The sequence below is a fragment of the Phaseolus vulgaris genome, chromosome 2, assembly GCF_051622355.1.
Source record: "Phaseolus vulgaris cultivar YP4 chromosome 2, ASM5162235v1, whole genome shotgun sequence".
Taxonomy (NCBI): Eukaryota; Viridiplantae; Streptophyta; class Magnoliopsida; order Fabales; family Fabaceae; genus Phaseolus; species Phaseolus vulgaris.
This window is the reverse complement of record NC_143499.1, coordinates 40,232,517-40,258,024: the sequence shown is the minus strand read 5'-3', so window position 1 is coordinate 40,258,024 and position 25,508 is coordinate 40,232,517. Positions and strand designations below refer to the sequence as shown.

General features: G+C 33.8%; 2 protein-coding genes and 1 long non-coding RNA gene across 12 annotated transcripts; all 3 read left to right on the top strand.

Annotated features, from left to right (window-relative positions):
* The first annotated feature begins 706 nt into the window (after positions 1 to 706).
* On the top strand, positions 707 to 7,530 carry LOC137812014 (phosphatidylinositol N-acetylglucosaminyltransferase subunit A). The gene is made up of 9 exons (XM_068613883.2): positions 707 to 841; positions 934 to 1,072; positions 1,406 to 1,978; positions 2,786 to 2,940; positions 6,053 to 6,143; positions 6,326 to 6,442; positions 6,529 to 6,632; positions 7,001 to 7,091; positions 7,175 to 7,530. Exons 2-9 carry the CDS (start codon positions 944 to 946, stop codon positions 7,250 to 7,252), a joined length of 1,338 nt encoding a protein of 445 aa, XP_068469984.2. The 5' UTR covers positions 707 to 841; positions 934 to 943; the 3' UTR covers positions 7,253 to 7,530.
* A 2,221-nt stretch (positions 7,531 to 9,751) lies between these two features.
* VIP5 (plus-3 domain-containing protein) lies at positions 9,752 to 14,567 on the top strand. The gene is made up of 2 exons (XM_068613882.1): positions 9,752 to 10,064; positions 12,029 to 14,567. The coding sequence occupies exon 2, from the start codon at positions 12,059 to 12,061 to the stop codon at positions 14,021 to 14,023; it is 1,965 nt and encodes a 654-aa protein (XP_068469983.1). The 5' UTR covers positions 9,752 to 10,064; positions 12,029 to 12,058; the 3' UTR covers positions 14,024 to 14,567.
* A 1,120-nt stretch (positions 14,568 to 15,687) lies between these two features.
* Positions 15,688 to 23,599, top strand: LOC137812012 (uncharacterized). 10 transcript variants are annotated; one of them, XR_016518741.1, is made up of 11 exons: positions 15,688 to 15,979; positions 16,090 to 16,198; positions 16,290 to 16,580; positions 16,707 to 16,820; positions 16,895 to 16,955; positions 17,603 to 17,725; positions 17,808 to 17,930; positions 18,022 to 18,084; positions 18,483 to 18,608; positions 19,052 to 19,145; positions 22,966 to 23,599. It is a non-coding gene; the product is annotated as an uncharacterized LOC137812012 (long non-coding RNA). The 10 variants fall into 10 exon arrangements; XR_016518744.1 differs by lacking the exon at positions 15,688 to 15,979 and adding an exon at positions 22,440 to 22,596 and having other exon boundaries at positions 16,065 to 16,198; positions 17,808 to 17,926; XR_011081220.2 differs by lacking the exon at positions 15,688 to 15,979 and adding an exon at positions 22,440 to 22,596 and having other exon boundaries at positions 16,065 to 16,198.
* Positions 23,600 to 25,508: the final 1,909 nt, after the last annotated feature.

The window sequence follows — 25,508 nt, the reverse complement described above, 5'->3', positions numbered from 1 at the left end:
AACTTTTATCTAAATAACATTGTCCATCACACTAATCACAATCACCTGATTGGAATCTTCCAGAGAAACAATCATTTTCATCATCATTAAATAAGTTTTATGAAATATTTATTTTCTTAAAAAAAAATTCATACAAATATAACCAATTGATAATATATAAAACCCATTAAAAAATCACATAAAAGATGATTCTTGATGAGATAATTTGTTATTCTAAGAAAATTGAGGTTGACTCATAAATAACTTTTGAAAGCACAAAATATATAATTGATTATTTGTTGAAATAATTGACTATTTTATTCTTTTATCCTCTTAATTTTTTTTTCAAACCATTTACTAAAGTATACTCAATCTTACAATACCCAACATTATATAACATGGATATATTTATACATTTCAAACACACAAATGATTTTTTTTTCCATAATGGGAGTAATGTATGAATAATTATTTTCTATATCTTTTTGCTATCCTATATTGTGATTCTTGAATGTATTGCTATTAACTGCTAATTAATAATGACATTAAGAGTAACCTTCCACCTTTTCCAAATAAAATTAAATTCTTATCTTAAACAACAACTCTATTAAAAAAGGTAATTAATAATTATCTACAGCAAATGGAGAAATCAGAAAATGACAAGGCAAAATGCACTAAGCATTTACACGTAAAAGGTAAGAAAAATGTTGACCACATACTTATTACTTTTTCATACTGAAACTCATACGCAGGAATTTGAAACGGTGAAAACCGCAGAGAAAAAAAGCGTTTTTCTCTTCTCTTATTTTCTTCTCATTTTCTTCTCAGTCCTTCTCACTCTCCCACTTTCTGCTTCTGCAAGGTATGTGTTACCATTTTTCATTTCTCCTGAATTTCACCACCTTTTTTCAATACTACAACCATCTCTTTTTCATTTTTGGTTGCATGCAACAGGTACGTGATTATGATGGGTGATTCACCACCCCAGAAGCATAGAGTTCTGATGGCATCTGATTTTTACTATCCCAACTTTGGTGGTGTCGAGAACCACGTTTATTACCTCTCTCAATGCTTGCTCAAGTTAGGCCACAAGGTCAGCGTCTTAGATTTTTCCCAGTTCATCATTTTGAGTTATTGTGGGAGTTGATATTCAGAACCCAAATTATAGGACTTCTTCATGTTACATTATTGGTACTTCGTTTTGATAGGGAGAAATTGATTTTAATTGTTTGTTGTTGTCAGGTGTGGTAGTATAGTACTCAGGATTGAGTTATATAGCTTCTTATTCTTCTTGAGTAATAAATTCAAATGAAGATTAATGTAGTAAATGCATATTAATTGTAGATGGCGTAGTTTACCATTTTTTGTAGCTTGTGCTGTGGTAAATTTTTATTAATTTGAACAGTTGATTTTTTTGACTATTTAGGTGGTGGTGGTGACTCATGCTTATGGAAAGCGCTCTGGGGTTAGATATATGACTGGTGGTTTGAAAGTTTACTATGTTCCATGGAGACCGTTCTTTAATCAGAGTACATTTCCAACCTTGTATGGGTTGCTACCAATTATAAGAACAATTCTCATTCGAGAAAGAATTACTGTAGTACATGGACATCAAACCTTCTCAACACTTTGCCATGATGCACTTTTGAATGCGAGGATCATGGGATACAAGGTTGTGTTCACAGATCATTCACTGCATGGTTTTGGGGATGTTGGAAGCATTCATATGAACAAGGTGATGCAGTTTACCTTGGCAGATGTGAGTCAAGCAATCTGTGTTTCCCACACAAGCAAGGAAAACACAGTGTTGAGGTCAGGTTTGGCACCAGAGAAGGTTTTTGTTATTCCCAATGCTGTTGACACAGCCATGTTCAAGCCAGCATTGGACCGTCCCAGTGGATCAGAAATTGTTATTGTTATTATCAGTCGATTGGTTTACCGGAAAGGAGCAGACTTGCTTGTTGAAGTCATTCCAGAAGTATGCCGGTTACATCCTAATGTGAGTTGTTGAAATTTGAAATCACTGTTCGTTTGTCTTGCATAATGAAATTTATGAAATTGGATTTTTGTCTAACATGGAGCTAAGGGTATTAATTTAAGACTCCTTTGGTAATGTATCCCTTTCCATTCTCGTGATTGTAGATAGCAAAAGCTGAAATTTCTGTTTGTTAACAAAATTCAATGATGCTTCTTCTGGTGCTCTGTTAAGTATTTGTTTTTGAGAAACATCTAATGACTGTTTTTCAAAAGAGCATTGCTGTAAGTACATTAAACACGTATACATCTCTACCTTTTCAAGAATTCTAACTTCATAATTTTCTAATTCAGTATCTATTAATTTTATATTTTTGTTGTATGATACTTATAGTTTTACAGTAACATGTACCAATAACTTATTTGATGGCTTGACCTTGGCAAAAAATTATATGGTGATCTTACTGTATATGCAATTATGCATAACAAAGATAATACTCTTTAAGTGCATTCTTAAAACCCTTTATGTTATAACCTTAACATCTTGGTAGAACCTAATGAAATCTGTGTTTCATGTGTATGTGATCACTACGATGTGAACTTTTTACCATTGACAGAGCAACCCCTCTCTATATTGCATCTGCCTCAACCATTCCTATGATTTGTGATCTCTCTGCATCTTTGCATGTAGCGTTACTATTTTATTGATTTCATCATCTAGGATTCACAGTAAATTATGTACCAAGAGAAATATGTTTGTCCAGAGTACATTATATATTTTAGCTTTTTTACTGAATACTTTCGAAGGCATAACTTATATATCTATTTGAAGGTTCGATTCATTATTGGTGGTGATGGACCTAAGCGTGTGCGGTTGGAAGAGATGAGAGAAAAGCATTCTCTTTTTGATAGAGTTGATTTATTGGGAGCTGTACCACATACACAAGTTCGATCTGTTCTAATATCTGGACATATCTTCTTAACCTGGTTCAGTTTCCTCCAAAACTTTACTCTTACTTGGTGATGAGTTTATAATTCTATCATAATTTGTAGCAGTTGGTCAGATCTTCTACATTTACTTTAACTATTGTTGTTACTTCGCTGGCAAATATTCACTACCATAGAACGTTACTAGTGTTAGAAGGACAGGGCGTAAAATATAATTTCGATAAATAAGAGGGACTAGCCATTGCAAAGTGGATGAAGATTAAATATTAGATTTGCTAACTTAGTTTGATGCATATCAACCTTCAAGAATTTCTTTTAGTTGTCATCTGTTTTACTTCTCAGCTATAGATTTGGATAACATCTTTAAGAAAGAAAAAAAAGGAAAATCTTCTGAGATTTGAGGGATTTATTTTATAGATCATTGAGGTGATTGCAGAGAAGCTTAGTATTTTCCTCCATCATGTAGGGTTGAGAGTGATCTCGCTATCTTCCTTGAGGATAAAAAATTGTTTTGTTTTACAATCAGCAAAAACAAGGTGCAAAATATGCTGTGCTGAGATGATAGCTATTTTTAAACCAGAGGATTGGTTAGTAAAATATCATTGACCCCCCCAAAGTATTATTTTATTAACTGTCATAAGTTCATAACAGAGGTATTTTTAGGCTATATACTAGCCTATACAATGATACAGATGGCTAAAAGTAAGGCTGACCTTGAACTAAGGGATTTGACGGTTGATCTTTGTAGTTAATGTTCATATTTTCTTGCGATTCTAATGATGCCTTCGTAAGAATATCTTCCAACTGGTTTTCGGACTTGACAAAAGGAAATCAACTAACATACTTTGAGATTCTGCATTATGAAATGCCAATCTACCTATGCATGCTTCGTTCAATCATATTGGAAAGAGATTTGTGAGATATGACAATTGCAACTTTATTGTCACAAAACAGGTTCATCTCCATTCGTAACCTTCTCTAAGCCATAATAGTTCATTCAATCCTTTTGCCATGCCCCTAAACTCAGGTTCAACGCTAGTCAAAGTCACTACCTTATGCTTTTTACTTCTCCATGTAACTAAATTTCCCTCACATATGAGAAGTAGCCAGATGTGAATTTCCTGTCAAGAATATTCCCTGCCTAATCCGCATCAGTGTACCCTTCAACATTCAATTCAAGTGATTGTTCTTAGAGAACATCAACCCCTTTCTTGGTGAGGATTTTAAAAAGCCAAGTGTTTGGTTCACTGCATCCATATGTTTGATCACTTGGATTGTACATAAATTGGCTCACTACGACATAGGTAATGTACACTGATCACATAGGTAATATACACTGATCACATAGGTAATAGGTAATATCGGGAACAAAAAAAATAAGTCTACCCACCAACCTTTGTATTTCTTTTGGTAAGACTTCCATTTCCTCTTGTATGGCTTGCGCCCACTTAGAATCAGCTAAGGCTTCCTCCACATTATTTAGAATATTACAGGACAATGTATCCGTGAAGATCTGGGTTGGCTTTGATAGATGTTGAGTAGACAGATAATTTGCAATGGGGTATTTGTACCACCTTTCTTCTACATCAGGGGAATATCTATTGGGTGGCTTTTCCTTGGTTGTTGTTCATGACAAACAATATATATCTTATAAATACATTAGCAAATGTGGAGATAATATGACAATTTTATCTCGACAATGGGGCTTTTGAGAGCACTGATCGTGAACAAGACTACGTTGTTGGAAGTATGGTTAACAAACGCCGCTCCATTATCCTACCGAAGGACTTGAAACCTTGCAAAGAATTGATTTTGAATCATGAATGAAAATTCTGAAATATTTGAAACATCTCATCTTTAGTCTTCATCAAGTAGAGCCACTTCATCAAGTACAGCCATGTCTTTTGCTTGCAATCATCCACAAATATTACAAACCAACGACGATTAAATACGATAGTTCCAGGGGAAGGTACCGGCACATTAGAATGTATTAGAGTAAATGGAACAAAGGTTTTATTCAAACTTGTCTAATAGAAGTTCTATGCATTTTAGCCAAAATGCAAGTATCAAATGCAAATTTGTTGTAAATGTAAAAATAAAAGTGCCTTAACTAACTTAGTGATGGATGTCCTGAAGGACTCTTGTTCTTTTCTACTGTGTTGATGATGCGACCAACATGTGCATAAACCTGCTCGACTGGGAAATGCTTCAGTTGGAGTATGTCACTCCTAATGTTATCGAGTCATTCATTCAGTTCATCCAGAAAGAGATAAACTTTCCTCATGTAGTAGAAGGTCATAAACCTGCTAAGTGTTAGAACCATCAAAACATGTGGTAGTAATGACTTCCCAAACCTGTGGGGAAGCTAATTAAATTCCCCATCAATGAGGAATCCGTTGAGTTTATCAACCATCCTTTCATATGGCATTCTCAGTCCATTTTTTAAACGTCATGATCAGTTGTTAACGATTGAGGGTATGATCTGTCAATATATCCCAGTTTGTTTTTGCTTGAGATGTATGTCTCAGCCACCTGGGACCATAGATCATAGTTGGATCCATCCAATTTGGTGCTGATGGGTACAGTAGGCGAATCAGAGATTGGGGATTGTGATGTAGCCTGATTTTTGGACAAAACCTCTGCCAATTTTGTCGTAAGGTTTTTCAAATGGAGTCAGCAAAAGTTTTTTTTTTTTGCTCCATTGTCTATGTGAGATCACTCATCTCTTCCAGATTGTTTGGGGTCCGAAGATCATGCTCGGCTATACAACGCTAAAATGATACACATGGCTAAAATTAAGGTGTACATTGAACTAAGCCGATCTTAGCAATTCTAATGACTCAAACTTGTGACCATGAACCTTGAAGAACCCCAAAATGATAAATGCTACGTTCTTTCTACCTTTTTTGTCATGTACACCTGGTTGGCTTACATCACATAAAGTCAATGTGGAACCTGCACATGCTGATACATGACATATGAGTTGCATAAAATATCAAGATCTGATCCAAGCTATTTAGTATTGCATTCTTCTAATATGAAATTATTGATTTTAACTCAGTATTGCATTCTTGTTTTGAGTACTTCTGAGTTATTTCCAATATTATTTCTTTTATATCTGTTGTCTTATCGGAGCTTTGCACTGTTATAGTTCCTTGACAGAAGCTTTTTGCATGGCCATATTAGAGGCTGCTAGTTGTGGATTGTTAACAGTGAGCACACGAGTTGGAGGTGTTCCTGAGGTAGGTATCTCGCATATTCTTTTTGCACCTGTTTGGTTTGAGTATAAATGTTTTTAACATAGTTTCTTTTTGATAAACTGTCTTATGAAATTTCATTTCTAGCCAGTTTCGCATTCATGGTTAATGAGTCAATTGGAAATACTATAATCAGTTGTTGATATATATTAAATCCCTTGCTGTAGGTTTTACCTGATGACATGGTAGTGTTGGCAGAACCTGATCCAGGTGATATAGTGCAAGCAATCCAAACGGCAATATCTATGCTTCCCAAAATTGATCCACAAGTCATGCACAATCGAGTGAGTTTGTAGTTTAAATAGCCTCATTCTGTTGCTTTCAGTATGAAAACTAGTTACCCTTCAATTGATTTATTTATTTTCTGTAGCTGAGGGAACTCTACAACTGGCATGATGTTGCCAAGCGGACTGAAATTGTATATGATCGTGCTTTGAAATGTCCCAATCAAAGTCTATTAGAATGTCTCTCACGGTAATACTTTCCTGGTTCTATTTGATTCTATCAGCAACACAAATTGTACAAAAAAAGTCCACTATTCATTCTGTTTCAATCATGTGAAATTAGCATTATCTAATCTTCTTGTAACGTAAGTCAGAATTTAAGCACTGTACTTTGGGATCTTCATTTAACTAAACTACAGCTTTGACAATTCTCTTGTTGGCGTAAGTGGTTCATATGTAAAATAAATACCTAAATTAGGAGTAGGAACAAAAGAATCTGAGTATTTATATATTGTATGCTTTGTTGAAATGGTGTCATCTTAATGTGAGAGCATTTTTTCAGACCCTACAAATATCAGGGGCTACTTCTACAATTTCTGATTGTCTCTTCTCTTTTAGATACTTGTCTTGTGGAGCTTTGGCAGGCAAGCTCTTTTGCTTGGTTATGATATTGAGTTTTTTGTTTTGGCATCTACTGGAACTATGGCAGGTAAGTTGGTTGTCTTGGATATGTTACAAATTTTATTCTTATTCATGTTTGGGAGTTGTGACATGTTTGTGTTCCATTATTAGCCTGCAGATGATATTGAGGAGGTGCCAGATGTTATATTTTCAAAGAATTGTGATGAAGATTTTTCGCAGAAATCCTAACTAATGAAGTACAGAATATTAGTGATGGTATTCCATTAGCTTGAAATAGGTAGTAATGTACTTGTACCTGTTAGTAGAGCCTAACATAACAAGTGAGGTAACCCAGAAATAAAAGATTGTGAACTCACTTCAAGCATTCAACTTTACTTGAGTACTCATGAGTGCAGGAACTTTCTGAAAATTAGAATGTAAACAGATCCTTACAGTGTTCTATAAAATCTGCAAGGAGGAATCTTCATCAGAAAGAAAAAGATATTTTGTTGTTGCAAAATATTGTTAAGAACTTCGCATCAATGCTTGATCGAACTTCTAAAAACTGCAAATAACAAAAGAATGCACATGTCTTTTGCCAAAAAATATATCCAGGGGTGTAATTGGATTCTCATTCATTCAAAGAACTGTGAAATAGTATATTTTGTAAAAAAAAAATTTTAACCTTTTTTTTCCTTTGTATTCTTTATATTTACTATCCAACTTTTTAATTTATATTATTTAAAAAGATTATCCACAAAAATTGAAAGTGTTTTTATTATATAATTATAATCATGATTTAAAAAAAAAATACTTTATAAATACTTTATACATATTTCATTATAATTTTACTTTTTATTTTAAAATTTACATGTATTCTTATATCATAATCATAATATTATAAAAATTTAAAACAAAAAGTGTATTTATTGTATAATTATAATCATGATTTTTTAAATAAAAATTGAAATATAACTACTTTTTTATACATATTTTATTATAATTTTACTTTTTTATTTTGATGAAAGTTTACCCGTGTTCCCTTGATATAATTACAATGTAAAAAATTATTTTCATAATTGCTTTTTATCTATATAATTTTTTATAACTTTAATATAAATTATAGTACTATTTCATAATTAATTTTATTATAATAATTAATTTTCTTAAATATATTTTGTTATATTAATTAATTAAAGTGGATGCAGATGCCCGTAGTAAGATATAATTATTTTATGTTAAGTTAATTTAAAAATGTATCTAGTTTTAAATTAATCTATTTTATGTTTAACTTTTATTTAGAAAAAATAATAATTCTTGAATTAAGTTTTGGAAATCAAATCAGAATTTCCTTAAAAAAATACACTTTATAAAAGTATGTTTAACTCAATCATTTAATTAAGTACTAAATTTTTACTCTAATATAACACATGTCACGTGCCTGTGCTAACTCTTCAAAGGTATAATGAAATTAATTACTTTATTTTTTCAGTCCAACTTAATAAATCTTGTCTTAATTGGCTCTCCGTTGATCTTCACACTTGGTTTAATTCTACTTGTTTAGTGTAGTTTCACACGTGTTTGGATTAAAATAATTATACACATAATCATGTAGTTTTTTCTTCCTCTAACTTTTCTAATATAAAAAATAAAAATATTTAGCGTAGTTCTGTTATAATATTTTATAATTAATTTAAAACTATGTTTTAAAATATTTTTAATTATATAAAAATTATTCAAAATATACTTCAAATAGCATAATTTAAAATAATCATATTCTATGGTATGTAATTCAAAAGTATATTTAGAGATGATAACTAAATTCGTTTTCGTGGTATTATCCACACCTATACCAATTGTGATAATTTTTTTATATTAATTATGAAGACTAGGACAAATATAAGAATAAGTATGATATAATTTAATATTTACAAAGTTCAATAAAATCCATAATCTAGTTTTCCTTTTGTCGTAGTCTTATTAATATAATTTTTGTCTTTACGTGATTCTCTTCTAATATCTCACTCAAATCTTTAATCTTTAATTTAATTTTTCCTTTATCAATTGATAACATATTTTTTTTCTTCCAAGTTGTATAATGTATTTAAGGAATACAAATATCAAATTAAATGATAAAGTAGTTTGTAAGGTACACATTTAATATTTTTACTCTTTACACTATTTTTAAAATTTATGTAATTATTATTATTTAATTGATATTTGATATTAATTTTTTTTTTGTAAGGTACACATTTAATATTTTTACTTCATTACAATATTTTTTAAAATTTATGTAATTATTATTTTTAATTGATATTTGATACTAAAGAAAAAAAATTCTTTACTATTCATTTTGATATTCAACATTTAGTAATATCATATTTTATTTACTATAATTTTTTATAAAAACTTATTTAATTAATATTTGAAATAAAAATACATCCATCAGCCAATGAAAGAGATCAACTTCTATTTTCAAAATGAGATCAAAATACTTAAACTCATACTCAAGCTTAACTACACTTTAAATTATATGTTTTAAATTATGCAATTCGAGATATTTTATCAAAACTTATTATCTTAGGTTATATTGTTTAAAACTAATTTTATACTACATAATTTAAAACTATTTTCTTAATTAAATAATTTAAATACTAAAAATTACATAATTTGAATATTGTTATGTTAAGGATATGTTTGTCATATTTTATAAGATGGTACAAGATTGAAATAGAGGAACCCTCTGCTGTTTTGATAAGATTTAATATTAATATTTTCTTACAACAAATATCTAATATGAGTCATAAGAGCTTCCTTGTTCAGGTCAAAAAAATAGAACCCATTTGAAAAAGGACAAGAATTTTGCCGTGAAAAGAATACCCAATAGTGTGATTGTGAAAAGGAAACCCTAGACAACACAGGCAAGCCTCTTCCCTGAGCTTGTGCCGCCTCTGGTCGTCATAGTTGAACGAGCTTGGGTGGTGCAACCGATCAAAGAAGGTGTTGCTTCCTCCACAGTGTCTGATCTCCCTTTCTTTGCTCCCTCTGGCTTCTTTAATAGGTATGTCAATGTCTTTTAGAAACTGCATTTTATTGTTCAAATCTTGTTTTTCCTTGTACAGATCAAGTTATAAGAGTTGGTTCTTCTTGGTATACCTGTGTTTAGTGCAAAGTGCAGTTTTTTTTTATAATTTATCAAACCATTGATTGTGAGTTGTCTCAATTACAAAGAGGGGTTATTTTCTCTTGTATATCAAGTGGTTTGTCCCCTTCTCCTTCTCTCCATGCAATCACATATTCTCACTCACTCACTACTGAGTCTGTGATCATTGGGTGAACCTCCTTTCCTACATTGAATATTTCAATTACAATAGCAAATAATTAGGAATATATAGCTACTCTCAACTTATACATCTTTTTTTTTTTCAGTTTCTTTAGCCGTAAGCTTAAGCTTCCCGATCTATCAATTCTTTTTTTGTACCAAGATCTTGTTGTTCTTGAATATTGTTTAATGGAATTTTATGATTTGGTGTACTTTGGTTAATTGATTTTAGTTATGGTTTCTGTTGGCATGAGCATGGTTGCATTTTTCTCCCAATAACCCTAATAAGGGTACTGCATTCCTGGTTATTTATAGGAGAAGTCTTCTAATGATATAGTGAAACATGAGACCTTGCATACCTAGATATTGTAATTATAGTGTGAAAAATGACAAACCGCTTCTGTACGTGAACCATGTTTCAATCCGACCCAATTTCAACTTCCCTATATAGAATATCCATTTGGATGTATCGGGGATTGTTGTACAGAGGAATGCTAGCTGCACAGTAAACCATTAGTTAAAATCTATTTGAAACTACAAGATTTGGAGAGAGAGGCACATTGTAAGAGAAGTTTGAACCACCAACATTTGTGAATTTCAAAACATTTTAACCAATAATTGAGTATGCTCAAGAGATTGTGTTGCTTTACATAGTTTTCCATTTTTTATTATTCAATAGTAAATCATAGTTGAAAAATCCCAAGTAGAAAAGGTATGAACTTATTAAAATTGACAAGTTTGGAAAAAAAAAAATGTGATGGAACCAGTCCGAACTGACCCGTGTCCTCTTGTATGGGTGGGTTCCATGGTAGTTGAATTGAGATATAAATGATGTAACGGAAAGATTCATGCATGGTAGTTGAATTGAGATATAAATGATGTAACGGAAAATTATATTTTGAATCGTGTCGTAACGTAAACATTAAAAAAATGGAGCATACACTTAAATATTAGTACGTGTAAAGTGTAAAGCAAAGGAAGGGAGCAAAACTGCAGCAACACGTGTTGTTCGGGAGTAGAAGGGAACATTACTAACATTTATTGTGTTTTTAGTAGACATGAAGAAAGGCAGAGATAAGTGGGTCAGGGGCGTAGGTGAAGAAAAGAGATTATGGATGAGAGGCTGGAAAGGAAAAATAATGAATAGAAGAAAAGAACGACATGTTGTCTCTCTTCCTGATCAAATTGGAACAAAAAATAAAGCATATCTAGGGTTTTTCAAACTGGGTTGCATGACCCTAGCCGTTTTGGAGTGTGACCCATGCACAATTCCACCCATGTGCACTGAATCAATCCAGAATCCTGATTCATGTGATTCTGAAAGCGATTCAAACAGTACAATATTGATTCAGGAAAAAATTGAGTGTTGCAGCAATTTGTATCGCTGCTTAGATAATTGTATCGTATAACTTTACGACACATGTACTAAGTACTGATTTCTCTTTAAAATTAGTCTTGTAGTAATAATGAAAACAGGTCAAATTGCATAAATGTGGTAATAATGCATGAGTCATACCCGTGTAAAGAAGTTTTTGTGATAATGTAAAAGAGATCATACTGCACACCTGCATTTGAATATTTTACACATCATAACTACTACCATATATGGCTTAAATACATTTATGCACCAAATTAATTGTTTTCATTTAATGTATGGTATTCTCATCTGCAACTGCCTTTGTGGATTCTTTTGATGCATGCAGGATAATATTTAAGTTGAAGCTGGGTCAATTATGGCCGATTTGGAGAATTTACTTTTGGAGGCTGCAGGGAGAACTGGCACATCTGGGAGAAATCGCCATTCTCTTCCGCCTTCAAGGAGACGACATGATGGAGCTTATTCAGATGGTGGGAGTGATTCTAGGGATGATGATTCAGATGATGAGCTCAATTATGCAAGCAGAAAGCCATCTGGATCACAAGTTCCTCTAAAGAAAAGGTTAGATCCATCAGAAAGAGATGATGATTTAGGCAGTCAGGAAGAAGCAGACGATGATGATGGTCACAGTGATCATGATGGCGATAGCAGTGATGAATCAAATATTGGTGATGATCTCTACAAGGATGAGGATGACAGGCGGAAGCTTTCTGAGATGACTGAACTTCAAAGGGAGATGATTTTGTCGGATAGAGCTACAAAAAAGGATGATAAAAATTTATTGGGGAAAATAGCATCTAAGCGTGAGAAAGGAAAGGTATCAGTGCCCAGAAAACAGTCTCCACCTATGTCGTCATCGCGAATGCGTGCATCAGCCAGATCTGCTGACAGGTCAGCCAAGAATGATGCACTAAATGAATTGCGTGCAAAGCGATTGAAGCAACAAGATCCAGAAGCTCACCGGAAACTGAGAGAGGCATCAAGAAATGCAGGGCCCCGGCATTTTTCTCCTCCAAAGCGCAAACCATTCACGTCAACTAGTCTCAGTAGTTCAAGTCATAGTGAGAGTGAAAGTAGGTCCCACAGCGATGATGAAGGATCAACTGGGGATGGAGGAATTGGTGACAGTGATGATGACAGGGCATTAACTGGGTCTGAGGGTCCTTCATTTCAGGATATAAAGGAAATAACTATCCGTAGATCAAAACTTGCCAAATGGTTTATGGAGCCTTTCTTTGAGGAGTTAATAGTTGGTTGCTTTGTAAGAGTGGGAATTGGTAGATCAAAAACTGGACCTATCTACCGACTCTGCATGGTGAAAAATGTTGATGCTTCAGAACCTGATCGACAGTATAAATTGGAAAATAAAACTACATACAAGTATTTGAATGTTGTTTGGGGAAATGAAAGTTCTGCTGCTAGGTGGCAAATGGCTATGGTTAGTGACTCTGCACCACTTGAAGAGGAGTTCAAACAGTGGGTTAAGGAAGTAGATCGCAGTGGTGGAAGGATGCCCACTAAACAAGACGTGTTAGAAAAAAAACAAGCTATACAAAAAGCCATAACATTTGTCTACTCAGCGGCTACTGTGAAGCAGATGTTACAAGAAAAAAAGTCTGCCTCAACAAGGCCACTAAATGTTGCTGCTGAGAAGGATCGGCTGAGGAGGGAATTGGAAATAGCACAAAGTAAGCATGATGAGGCAGAAGTGGATAGGATCAAGGCAAGACTGCAAGAATTAGAGGCATCCAGACATGCAAAGCAGAAGGATGCCAAGGCATTGAAGCTGGCTGAGATGAATAGAAAAAACAGGTTTGAGAACTTCAAGAATGCCTCTGAATTGAAGCCAGTGAATACTGGTTTGAAAGCTGGGGAGGCAGGTTATGATCCATTTTCAAGGAGATGGACTAGATCAAGGAATTATTATACTGGTGAAAAGGCTGCAGCTGGAAATAATAGTGTCAATGGCATTGTGGCTGGACCTGGCACCAATTCAACAGGAGCGCCAGTTACAGCGGAGGCTGGCCTGGTGGCTACTGCTGCTGCCTTGGAAGCTGCTGCTGACGCTGGGAAGTTGGTGGATACAAGTGCTCCTGTGGATCAGGGAACAGAGTCAAATATGCTGCACAATTTTGAGCTTCCAATTTCGTTAGCATTACTTCAAAAATATGGTGGGGCCCAAGGAGCTCAGGCAGGATTTATGGCAAGAAAACAAAGGATAGAATCAACAGTTGGATTTAGAGTATTGGAAAATGATGGCAGGAGGCATTCCCTGACGCTGTCAGTCAGTGATTACAAAAGAAGAAGGGGGCTTCTTTGAATATTTTTGCTGCTCTTGCAGAGTTGAGGTAAGTTCAAGCTTATATGGGCTGAAGATGGTTTGTGTTGACTGTGTAATATATGTATCTTGAATAAGTGGTCTTGTTTCCATATGTTTGTGTTTCTCAGTGATCAAATATTAAACAGCAGTTATTTGATTATTGGTAGTAAAGAATGCATATGATCTAACAATGATATTTGAGCCAGATCGGAAGTTAAAGAACGCCAAGAAAATCTGATATCATGATGAAGTGTTATTTCAGATATCTGTTCTTTTGAGCCGAGACCATTATTGTCTAGAAGAACACTGGTTTGTTTCACTTTCAATTTCGTGTGTGCCCGAGTCTTATGACACATTTTCCTGTGCTCTTGTTTTTCGTAAGGGAAGCTTCTCTTAAGATTGTTGTAGTTCTCAGGGCAACATTAGAAATGCCTTATTGTTGTATTGTTGATTGACAGATACAAAGTATAAATTATATTGTAAATTACATTAATCACCTTTGGGATTTTGTGAAATTATACAAACCAACCTTCTGTTTTTTGTATCCGTATACTTGTCTTCTTTCAATGTTGATATTGTTTTTACATTATATTAACTTCGTTGTGTTTGAGAAACATTACACATACAAGGAAGATTTATGTATGTGTTAAATAAAAACAGCAATGGTGAAATTCAAATTAATGGCATATGAAACCATAGCTTGTGAAAATATAGAAACGTATGGTCGAGGAGACATTCATGGTTGTGTAGTCATCAAATTTCCATCTAAATAGAGCTTTGTGGAAAATTGGAAGTGGCAAGGAGACTAGATTCAGAAACTTTTTTTTTACCGTGGGAATGATTTTTAGAAGAGCTAAATCTATGGGAGGTTCTTCCTGTAGCTCCAAAAGTCTACTTTATCCTTAATAAAAATTAAAAAAGACTTCTAAGTCCCTGCACATAAGCTTCTTCGTTCAATGAGAGCAGCTGTGAATCCTTTTTGGGAAAACTTGTGGAAGAAACCATCTTTAATACTTTAAGTGAAAAAAGTCTACTTTACCCTTAATGAAATTGAAAGAGACTCCTAAGTCCCTGCGCATAAAGAGAATAAAACTGATATGAATTTTTATAGAAAACATGGCTAAGCAAATTTTTATTTTGAATTATAGAGTTTAGGGTTTAGAATTCTTTTAATTTCCGATTTAACAATTTAAAATTATTTTTTAATTTAAAAATAATTTTTAAATTATAGAATTTAAAAATTAACTTTGTATTTCGAATTATAGAATTTAAAATACAAATTTAGAAGGGTATTTTGGAATCACAATAATTATGGGGTGTAGTAAGTAACTATGAAGGTGCAAGAAGACATTCCCTAAATTAATTCTTAAATTGATAGTAAAGATTTTTCCTCCTTTTTTTTCTCATTCTTTTTCAACATGCAATTGATAATAAAAGAAAAAACAACTTTAAATTAGAATAGGAATTTTATATTTTGTATTGGATAATTCTATTTGATCTATATTTTTGTAATTATTATTTTTATAAATATTATTTTTTATTAGTTAATTAAATTGTTTATTGACCTGTCTAGTTAGCGAATGACTGTAGGTTTATATTATAAATAAATTTAAAGTCAAAATTTAAAATTTATTTTGAATTGAAGTTTATACTTTAAGAAAAATTCCATTTATTTTTTAATAGATTTTTTATTTTTAAATTATTAATTTAAAGTGATAAATTTTTCTTGAGTGTTCTTTGTTGTCTTTCCTTCATTTTTGTTATTTTTGTATCCTTTTAATTGTTTGCCAAAAATTGTCAAGGAAAAAAAAAAGTACTCTCTAATATTTAATCAGCTTTCATCCTTTGATCGTGGATTTAGACTACGTGTTTCGTAATTTTACATTTTTATAATAGATCCGGTGTCTCTGTATCAGTATCCAAAAGTTTCTGTAAAACACAAAATTGGACTATTCGGTGCGTTATTCAATTGGTGGATTCAAATTAAATTATGAATCGAAGTATGTTTTAGCGATTTGAAGTCTAAGCATGTTCAGTAATTCTGCAATGTTTTCGAATTAAAGCAGCATTAGTTTGATCTGTTCGGTGTATAATTTGATTCGTCGAACTGGAAATTGATCACGCAGATGAAGGCGCAAGCGCAAGCACAAGGTGGTATCGACTTGGAATTTGTTGGTGAGATTGATTGCAATTTTTAATTGTAATTTCAAATTCAATTGCTATTAATGATTACATGGATCGGTGCCTCCGTTCTTGATTTAAATAGGACAATTGGTTTTTCGTGGTTCAATGGTTGCAAACTGTGACAATGTAATTTTCCGTGCAATCGATAGTAGAAAATGCATTCGCATTTCCTCGCAGCTAACCGCGCCATGATGCCCGCCGAAACGGCTTGGTATCAAACGCCGATCTACATGCCAACTTTCCTCCGCCACCACCACAAAAAAATTGTTGGAGCGAACTCCGTCGACGGAAGCAGAAGGATCACAATAGCAAGGCCTGAAGGAGGCGGGCTGAAGACAGTGACGACGGGAAGGGAAGTACCAATCCACTGCAGGTTCTCATCGTTTTGCTGGTTCTATATAGTTTGGTTAGCTTTGCAGTTGACAATGGCGCTATCAATGGAAAGGATAGGAACCGATTGTGAAATTAGATGTTTGCATTTATTCTTACATTGCTGCAGTGAAGTTAGGATTTCTGGAATTGGACCGAGCGTTTCCTTTTGCACGTGAGATCTTTCTGGTGAAGCATGAGATTTGTTTGATGAAGAGAATTGGAAGGGAGAGGACGGATAATGGTCTGTGAAGTGGAACTTTTCCTTTCTATTTCCAATTCCATCTTACTGTACATTGCTGAGTTCAGTGTATGCAGGTTCAAATGTTCAATAAGAAGGTTGCGATTTGGGATTGCGAAGTGCAAATTCTCTTTGGGGGTGAGTTGAGTACCTCTTTAAGCGATATCTGAGCCGAATGCTTTTTTCCTACCTAACACTGGGGTGTCATCTTGTCTCCCTAAATTTCTTTTCACTAAAAATAATATTGAGTTGTTTAATTGGGCAAGAAGAAGTTTGTCTATTAATTATTAGTTTAGGACGTTTTCTCCTACTTATAGGAATTGGATTTTGACCTCTCGGCAAATATTAAAACCAGGACTTGTTTAGATTAACTTCTCCATACAGAATAAGAAAATAGGAAGAAAAAAATTAAATGAATTTCTCCATAACATAAGCTAATTTATAGAATTTCTCTCTTGTTAACCTGTCCAAAATTATGTTTTTAATTATATACAAAATTTATGGAGAAGTTTATCCAAAAATGTTATAGTGCAGACTGAGAAGCTATAGGTTGATTATTATCATAGATGTTTGTTAAATATAATATCTGTTTATTTTTGGAAACTAGAATTCCTTGAGGTTTTTCATTCTAAGCTATTTTTTAGTGTTTTGGAAACTATACAGATGGTTAAGTCAGACCTATATTTTGTTTAATAGTGAAGCATTCTATCGGTTTCAATTACAATGGTGTTAATACACAAATGATGGTAATGCCCATTTCATGCTGCCATTCTCTTAAATTTTAGGTTGTTGAGCAAGTTTAAATTCAGGACAGGGCAGAGCCAGATGATAGCTTGGATGAAGAATTCAGAAAAAATATTTGACAAATTTAGTTTCAAATTTAGTTTGGCGATATTATAGGTTCAGAGGTAACGAGTTTGTGTCAATTGTTTATTTGTGCCTTGCATCTTCATATATTTCTTGCTGAATTGTTTACTTGGATGCAACCAGGATACTGATAAGAAGCATGAGTCTGTCGAAAAGGCAACTACCAATAAGAAAGCAGACTCTGATTCTAAAGAGGAAGAAAACGATCATTTGCAAAAAGAGAGGCATCTCAAACAAGGAGAGTAGGTATAGCGATTTATAGCATATTTATTTATTTGTTGAATTTGACCATTAGATTCCTTCCTATAATTTGCTAAAAGTTTAATTTTTATGTTAGATTCGACACCAAATGAAGATTTCTGAACTGAAACAGATTTGCTCCTGGCCTGATATTGTTGAGGTTGGAATACTCTGTTTAGTATACTTGGTTTTGAACTTCTGGGCCTTCACTCCTAACTTCTGTTTATTCGTCATTTGATTTTGAAAATTAAATATTATATGAACCAAGCGTATAAAAGCCATTACATAACAAGTCCAACCTTTCTTTCTTTATCTTCTTCTCACACAAACACAAATTTTCGACTCATTTATTTTCTGTTTCCAATCTGATTCATTTAATCCAAACAATCTCACTCTCCCTCTCACTTCTCTTCTTTCCCTCACTTACCATCACACCATCCAAACAAGGGCTTGAGTGCATGATAATATGGCTGTTATATACAAGCACAGTATTTAATTGCACTGATTCTCATGGTACAGCATCCTGTTGCTCACCAAACTGTCATTGCACTTCATCAGGCCATCGCGGTGCTTTCAGCCAAAATTGCGAAAAATGGTATCCAAAGCAGGCAAATTGCACTGCACTGCAGTTCTACAGCCTCCATTAAATGTTTTTGTGTTGTGTTCGTGCATGCTTCCTAGTGGGTAAGAGAATAGAGATGACCCAATTCCCAACCCTTAGTCTAAATTACACTGTACCTACTTCAGTAACTTTTGTTTTATAGAGTTCCACCACAACAAATCGTGTGTTTGGATTGTCAGATGCTTCCAATTTGCTCAAGTGTTAATGATCTGTTACAAAATCACATTTTATTTATTCAAATTGTGGCCATGTTACTACTGGTCTACATCTGCAATTTGTTTATATTGGAAAGTGGACGTGTCATTAGTTTTCTGACTGGTGTTTTACATACTTTTCTTACACACGCTTTGTTGCTTTCTGCTGTTTCTTTCAACCGAACTTGATATAACGTGAAACTCTGTCTTTGCAATGTATCTGTTTCTCTCTTTTTAGACATTTAAGTAATTTTACTAAATTACTGTACTCCTTACTTATCTGTCGGGTTTTCTTTTGTTTTCTCGTGCAGGCTTATATTGAGAAAGAAGAGAGTAAAATGTTCAAACAAAAGCAAAGGGAATGCATGCAACCAAAAATGGGGAAAATGGATATTTGATTATCAGGTTTTATTATATACTTACTGTTAGAATCTTGTAGATATGTTAAAATCCTATAGATCTAGTAACTCTTGAATTAGGATCAACGAGTTTGATTCTATATTTATGTTATTAGGCTTAAATAGGGTAACTGAATATTTTGTAATCATGGTTTCTCTCCTATAAATTGAATAGCTCCGCAAGTGGTCTAAACACATGAAATTCATCATATGCCTTCTAAGTTTCTCTCTTTTCAACATCATATCAAGAGCCAATGTTCATAGGTATAAATTTTTAGAAATCATGTATGTTTTTTTGGATTTTGTTATTTTTTCTATCGTGTTTCACTATTCACCACTACTGAAACTATTGTTCATTACTGGAAAGTTTCTGGCAAGCTCTTTTCATCCTTGACCACCACCAATGCTAGGATCATCTGGCAAACACTGTGTATACTGAGTGTTTTTGCTCTTAGGTAGCTACGCACTCTCCAAACCTTTATGCTCTCTGGCAACTGTCGTTCCTTCCAAGCCTTTTTGCTCTCCGGCAGCCACTGCACCCTCCAAGTAATTTTTCCTCAATAGCAATTGCTACACCCTTCAACAGCCGCTGCAGTCTCTTAGAATTTTTGCTCTTCAGTAGCTGTTGAACACTTCAACCATTTTTGCTCTTCGATAGTTGTTGTGCTCTTCGACAGTTATTGTGCTCTTCTAGCATTTTTGCTCCTCAGAAACTGCCACACTAAACATTTCGATGCGCTCTCCATGCATATATTTTTGTTCTCCAGTAGTCACTGTGTCCTCTGTGCATTTTTGCTCTCCAACAACCTCTGATCAATTTTGCTCTCAAATTTTATGATTTTGTTCAATAGGACCTCTTGAGGTTCTACATTCCAACTTATTTGTTTCTTTGAGGAGATCAAGTACATATTTTCTTTAGGAGATGAAAATCTCCTGTTTTGAACAAGGAACTTCAAGGAAATACTTCAGTGTTTCCGCGTCTGTGAGTTTCAAATCTAAGAGGAATCTCAAGTCTCATCCAAAATTACTTGCTAGATCAAGAATAACTCGTATTCATCTTTGCTACAGGAGAAAAAGTCTCCTGATAGTCAATTCCATAAGTTTGAGTGTACCCATTTGCATCTAATCTAGCTTTATACCTATGTACTTACCCATCTACCTCCTTATGTTAATTTGTAAATATCCGCTAGTACCATAGGGTCTTTTTGGCTCTTGGTTTGTTGACAGTCTTCCATGTTGAGTTTCTTTCTAATGCATCAATCTCCTCTCACGGTTTGAGTCTAATGTTCACTTCTCATGGCTTCTCGAACTGAGATAGGTATTTCTATGGCAACAATACAGCTTTTATCTATTAGAAAGATTGTCAATACAAACATATTAAGAAATAAGATATTTAACACAATCTTTTTATCTTTCTCAACACAATGGGTAAATATTTTGTAACATGTATCTTCTCTTCTCATGTTACCTTCAAGGCTCTAAACTTTTGAGTCAGACAATTCTTCTTGCTCAGGAGTCAAAGTGGGTTGTCTTGATAATTTTTGCCAAAGAATTTTTCTTCTTCTTCCTCACCATGGGTTGGTTCAATCTCATTTGTGGTGGTGGTTTCATCACTCGGATCTTGAGCATCCTGTAAAAATAAATTGATAATGATAACAAGGAGAGCTCTTCCGCTCTCAAGTGCTCTCTCCCTTGAAGCGTAGAGCTGACAAAGAAGGATCATGTTTCATTAAAGGTGACATCCATGGTGATAAAGACATGGTGACTCATAGAATGATACCATTTATACTATTTGTTATTTTGAGGATAACCAATAAATACACTTTTAAGAGCTCTAGGATTTAATTTACTTCAGTTACAATTTTGAGAGTAAACAAAAATAGAACGTACAAAGACTAGACAAGATAGATTTGACATTAGGGAAGTAGAGGGACAAAAGAAAAAAAAAGGAATCAATAGGACTAATATTACTTAAGATACGAGTGAGTAACCTATTGATAAGGTATGTGGTAGTTAATACTAAGTTGATAGGGTATGTAGCTGTTAATACAGTTGATAAGGTATGTGGCAGCTAACACAACTTCTTCCCAGTGGGTTTTGGGAACAAATATTTATAAAAGGAGGGTTCTAGCTACCTTTAGAATACGGTGATTCTTCCTTTCTACAACTCTGTTTTTGGTGTAGAGTGTTAACACATGTTAGTTCATGAACAATGCCATTATAAGACAAAAAATTGAAGAATTTATGATTTACATATCCAGTACTATTATCAGACCTAATTCTTTTGATGTTTTTTCCAAATTGATTTTGGATAAAACAAAAAAATTTAACAAAACTTTGAAAGACCTTAGATTTACTTTTCATAATGTGTCCATGTGACACAAGCACAATCGTTATTAATTAAAAGTAACAAGCCATTTCGCTCCAAAAATAGATTTTCAAACAGGTACTCAGATATCCGAGTGAATCAAACCAAATAGAAAATTACTCTTTCTATCGGAGATGGGATAAGATGCATGATGATGCTTTGACAATTGACAAATATCACATTTGAAAGACTCAACAGACTATTTAGAAAACAAATGAGGGAACAAGGATTTTATAAGGTCAAAGGAGGGATGCCCAATTCTTTATGATGAAGCCATATTTTGGAACTTGCTCATATGTCTGATGTTGCTGGTTGGTTTATGATTTTTGTTTTGTTTTGGTCTTTGGATTCCAACAGATACAACCCACTTCGTTCCTTAGCAGTTAAAATCGTCTCCTTGTGACAAGGTCTTGAAATACACAAGAAAAAGGTTGTTGAACAATTAAAATCGTTTGTATAGAAATAAGTCTATTGGTTAATTGTGGGACATAAAACATCCTTTAATACAATAGATTATTCTAAAGTTATATTGCCGGATCCGCATATGGGTACACTATCACCATTTGTAGTTGTAATGAGTTGTTTACTTGTAATTTTGACATACAAATTGAAGGGCTAGGAAAAGGAGTCATGTGATAAGTTGTTCTTGAATCAAGAATGCAAACACCCTAAGACAAAGGGTCAATAGTATTGAATATACTCTTACCTTTAAAGGCCAGAAGACTTAGTCATTGATTCAATCATTGTTCTCAAACAATCAAGCTTCTCTTTAAAAGTTTTCATACCAAACATTGAAAAAAAGCACAAAACAAAGAGATAATAGAGATTTAGTCCTTATTGTAGCAAATAGAACATGTTTGATGAAAGAACCAAATGAATTCAAATCTACTCAAAAGTCAAATGAGACATCACCACCCTTTGGAATGGGCTCAGGAGGTCTCAACGAAGTTGTATGTGGCGGGGCGAGTGAAGCACATCTTTTTGGCCGCCACTAACCTCGAAGATGATGGCCAACAGAGTGGTGGCAGCTATTAACAAGGCAGTGGAAACATGATTTCCAAGATCTTGCTCTGATACCAACTTGAACTCTGTAAGAAAATAAAGAATTATTTTATTGATAACAATCACACCAATTTCATTCTTATTGTTTCTATTTGTAATAATCAAAACTTTTAAATTAAGGAAATAAAAATATGCTAAAGTAAATAAGATGATTCTAGAGATATTTTGTCCTAATTATTATGAATATATTGAGAATACTTTTACCCTAATAATCTGGTATTTATAACAATTTATTAACAAATACTTTTCTTAGTTATGTTGTTAACAATGGCACCAGGACAAGTTGGGTTAAAAGGGTAAAACTCGAGTGTCCTCTATGTTCTTCTTAGGGAGAAAATAGGGGAGGGGTTTTATGATGATATTGATTGGTGGGGTAACAATGTTTCATGTTTTCCAGGTTGATTTACTCAAGGTCAAAAGTCAGATAAATTGATGTCGCTTTACTCCCATAAGAGATGGATGCCATCGAAAATGTTTTACCCGCAAAAGTACGATTTCTATTCTTTAAATCACGTGTTGTTGCCCCCAAAAGAAATCATGGGTTTGATTTCTTACCTCTGCTGGAACTGTTCCAATTATGAAGAAGCAAGGGAAGAAGAGAAGTTACGAAATCAGCGTCAGGATTTCAGTGACGTTGTTGCAGAGCTGTGTTACATTTGATTTCATATCATACAGACCTACCCATATTGTTATTATTTGTAATAACTTAGGTCTTCGATTGTTATATTTAATTATGTAACCAACTGGTGCAGAATAAGAAGAGGACTAGAAGAGACATTAAGTTCTGAAGGTGGTGTAACATCTTGTTCCTTTTGCAGAAAAAAATGGGGGACCTGGATGTTACACATTCATCAAATTGTCATTTCCCATTAAGCGAGGATTAGTTGTTAGCTGTGTTGTATGGTACTTCTATCACATGTAATTGCCAGCAAGTAGCTTTCTATGTTTAAGTTAGGAATTTATAATTCGTATAATGAACACCTTATAAGCGCTGATGCTTTAGTTGGAAACCCAATTGCAATTAATCGTTATTAAGCCGTCTACAAGGTTCTGGTATTTAGATGATCCCCCGTGATAATTCTTAGTATGACATCGAGGCCTGATAGAGCAAACAGGAACGCTAAAGTATACTGACTTAGTTATTCTGAATCCCTTCTGTCTATTTATCTATCCAAAAATTGAAACTTAAGATTGCCTTCTTTTGTTGGTCAGTGTTTTATTTTCTTGGGTTGTGTTGGGGGTTGTTAATTGCTGTAGGTTTATGGAAGATGGAGGTAGTCTTTATGGGAATAGTGTCTTTTTTACCTTTAAATTTGCCTCTCATTCTTATTTTTACAGAGTTTTATTTAGATCTAGTCTCATCTGCGACTATAATGAACTCGAATGATGAATACAGGTAAATGATGGCTTTCGGACCTGTTTTGCCTTTAAAATTCTTGAAGTTATTGTTTTTACAAAAGATTTATCTAGTTTTTGTTCATTGAAAAGAGATTGAGTTGTTCTTAACTGGATAGTATTGCTACTTTATATCCACTTCTTTTCACTCAGGTATCGCAGAAGATAAATTAGTGCTAGATTAAAAAATTAACGAGCGAGATTTTAACTAAATATTGATATACATGCATGCTTTTGTTAGACATGCATGCTTTGTTCTTAAATGTGCATGCATTATAATATGGTTTTAAGTAACACCTATATGACAAAGTGCGTCTCTTGAGTTTAAAACAGGTAAATCTTCACAATTGCCAAAAACTGGTAGGTATGGGGCGAGTGCGGGGCAGTGCCTTCAGCTAATTAGGAAGTGAGAGAAGTTTGATTCCTAGGTATAAATAAGTGTGATTCTATCTCAAACAAAGCCAGGTGAGATACAGTACTATACTACATCTATAAATAATTATGTCACTAACAGCCCTTTTTTTACTATTATTTTGTCAATTTACACTTGGATCTATTTGTACAGTGGTTCAACTAGACGTAAATGACAAGAGTTGTATTGTGCAATAACCGTTACTGAAATAAAGTAGTGGTTTGATCATGCAGAATCATTCCCCACCCACTGATAATATGAAGACAGGGATGCCCTTTGGCCTTTGAGACAGACCAAACAATATAAGAATTGTTAATTTTTGCTTACTATTTAGGTAGTGACACACTGATACTAAAATTGTTCCATTTAGATTGTTTGAGGCAGCTATAAATTATTGGAAGCCGTCCAATCCATGAGTGACTTAGGCATGCCATTATTCTTGTGGCAACAGAGGTTGGCTCCACTCTGAGTCAAATCTGTTACTTCTTCCCTACTCAGTTCCCTACCTGTAGAAACTACGTCCCTATGCTATCTTATTCTTGTCCCACCGCCATCACCGCCTACACCTATCAAAATTTCAAATGGAGGGTTCCCATTGGTTTTGGCTTTTGAGAATGTAAATGGATGCATGTTACATGCAACTATATTCGTGCCCGTTTGACACATGACAACTACTTTTCATTTGGCAACAAAATGTTCAATCTAAAGGTCAGAAACGGGAAGCCATTCGTCATGGCTTCGTGTCTTGATTTTCTATATCTAGACCCACTTCTTTGATGGCTTTTCCCCACCATATATGGTACGTATCAAATGGAAGATTCGACCACTAGCTGTAGGTATCTTTTCTGATGCTTCTGTGGCATGCCATTGCACTGCCATTCGCATAATTAACATGCATTCTCCCCCTCATGGATGTCTACGTCTCAGTGCTGCACAATTAGGTGGAGGGTCCTTTCAGAGTTACCTATTTTATCAATTAAGAGATTAATACTGAAAATCTCACACACCAAATATTTGGAATTTTACAAAACAAAACCAATCAGACCAACTATAAGAGGAAACATCCCATCAAACCACAAAGGGTGCGACTTCAGGTTCCTTAAGGTTTACATGTCTAATTTTTATATAAATAT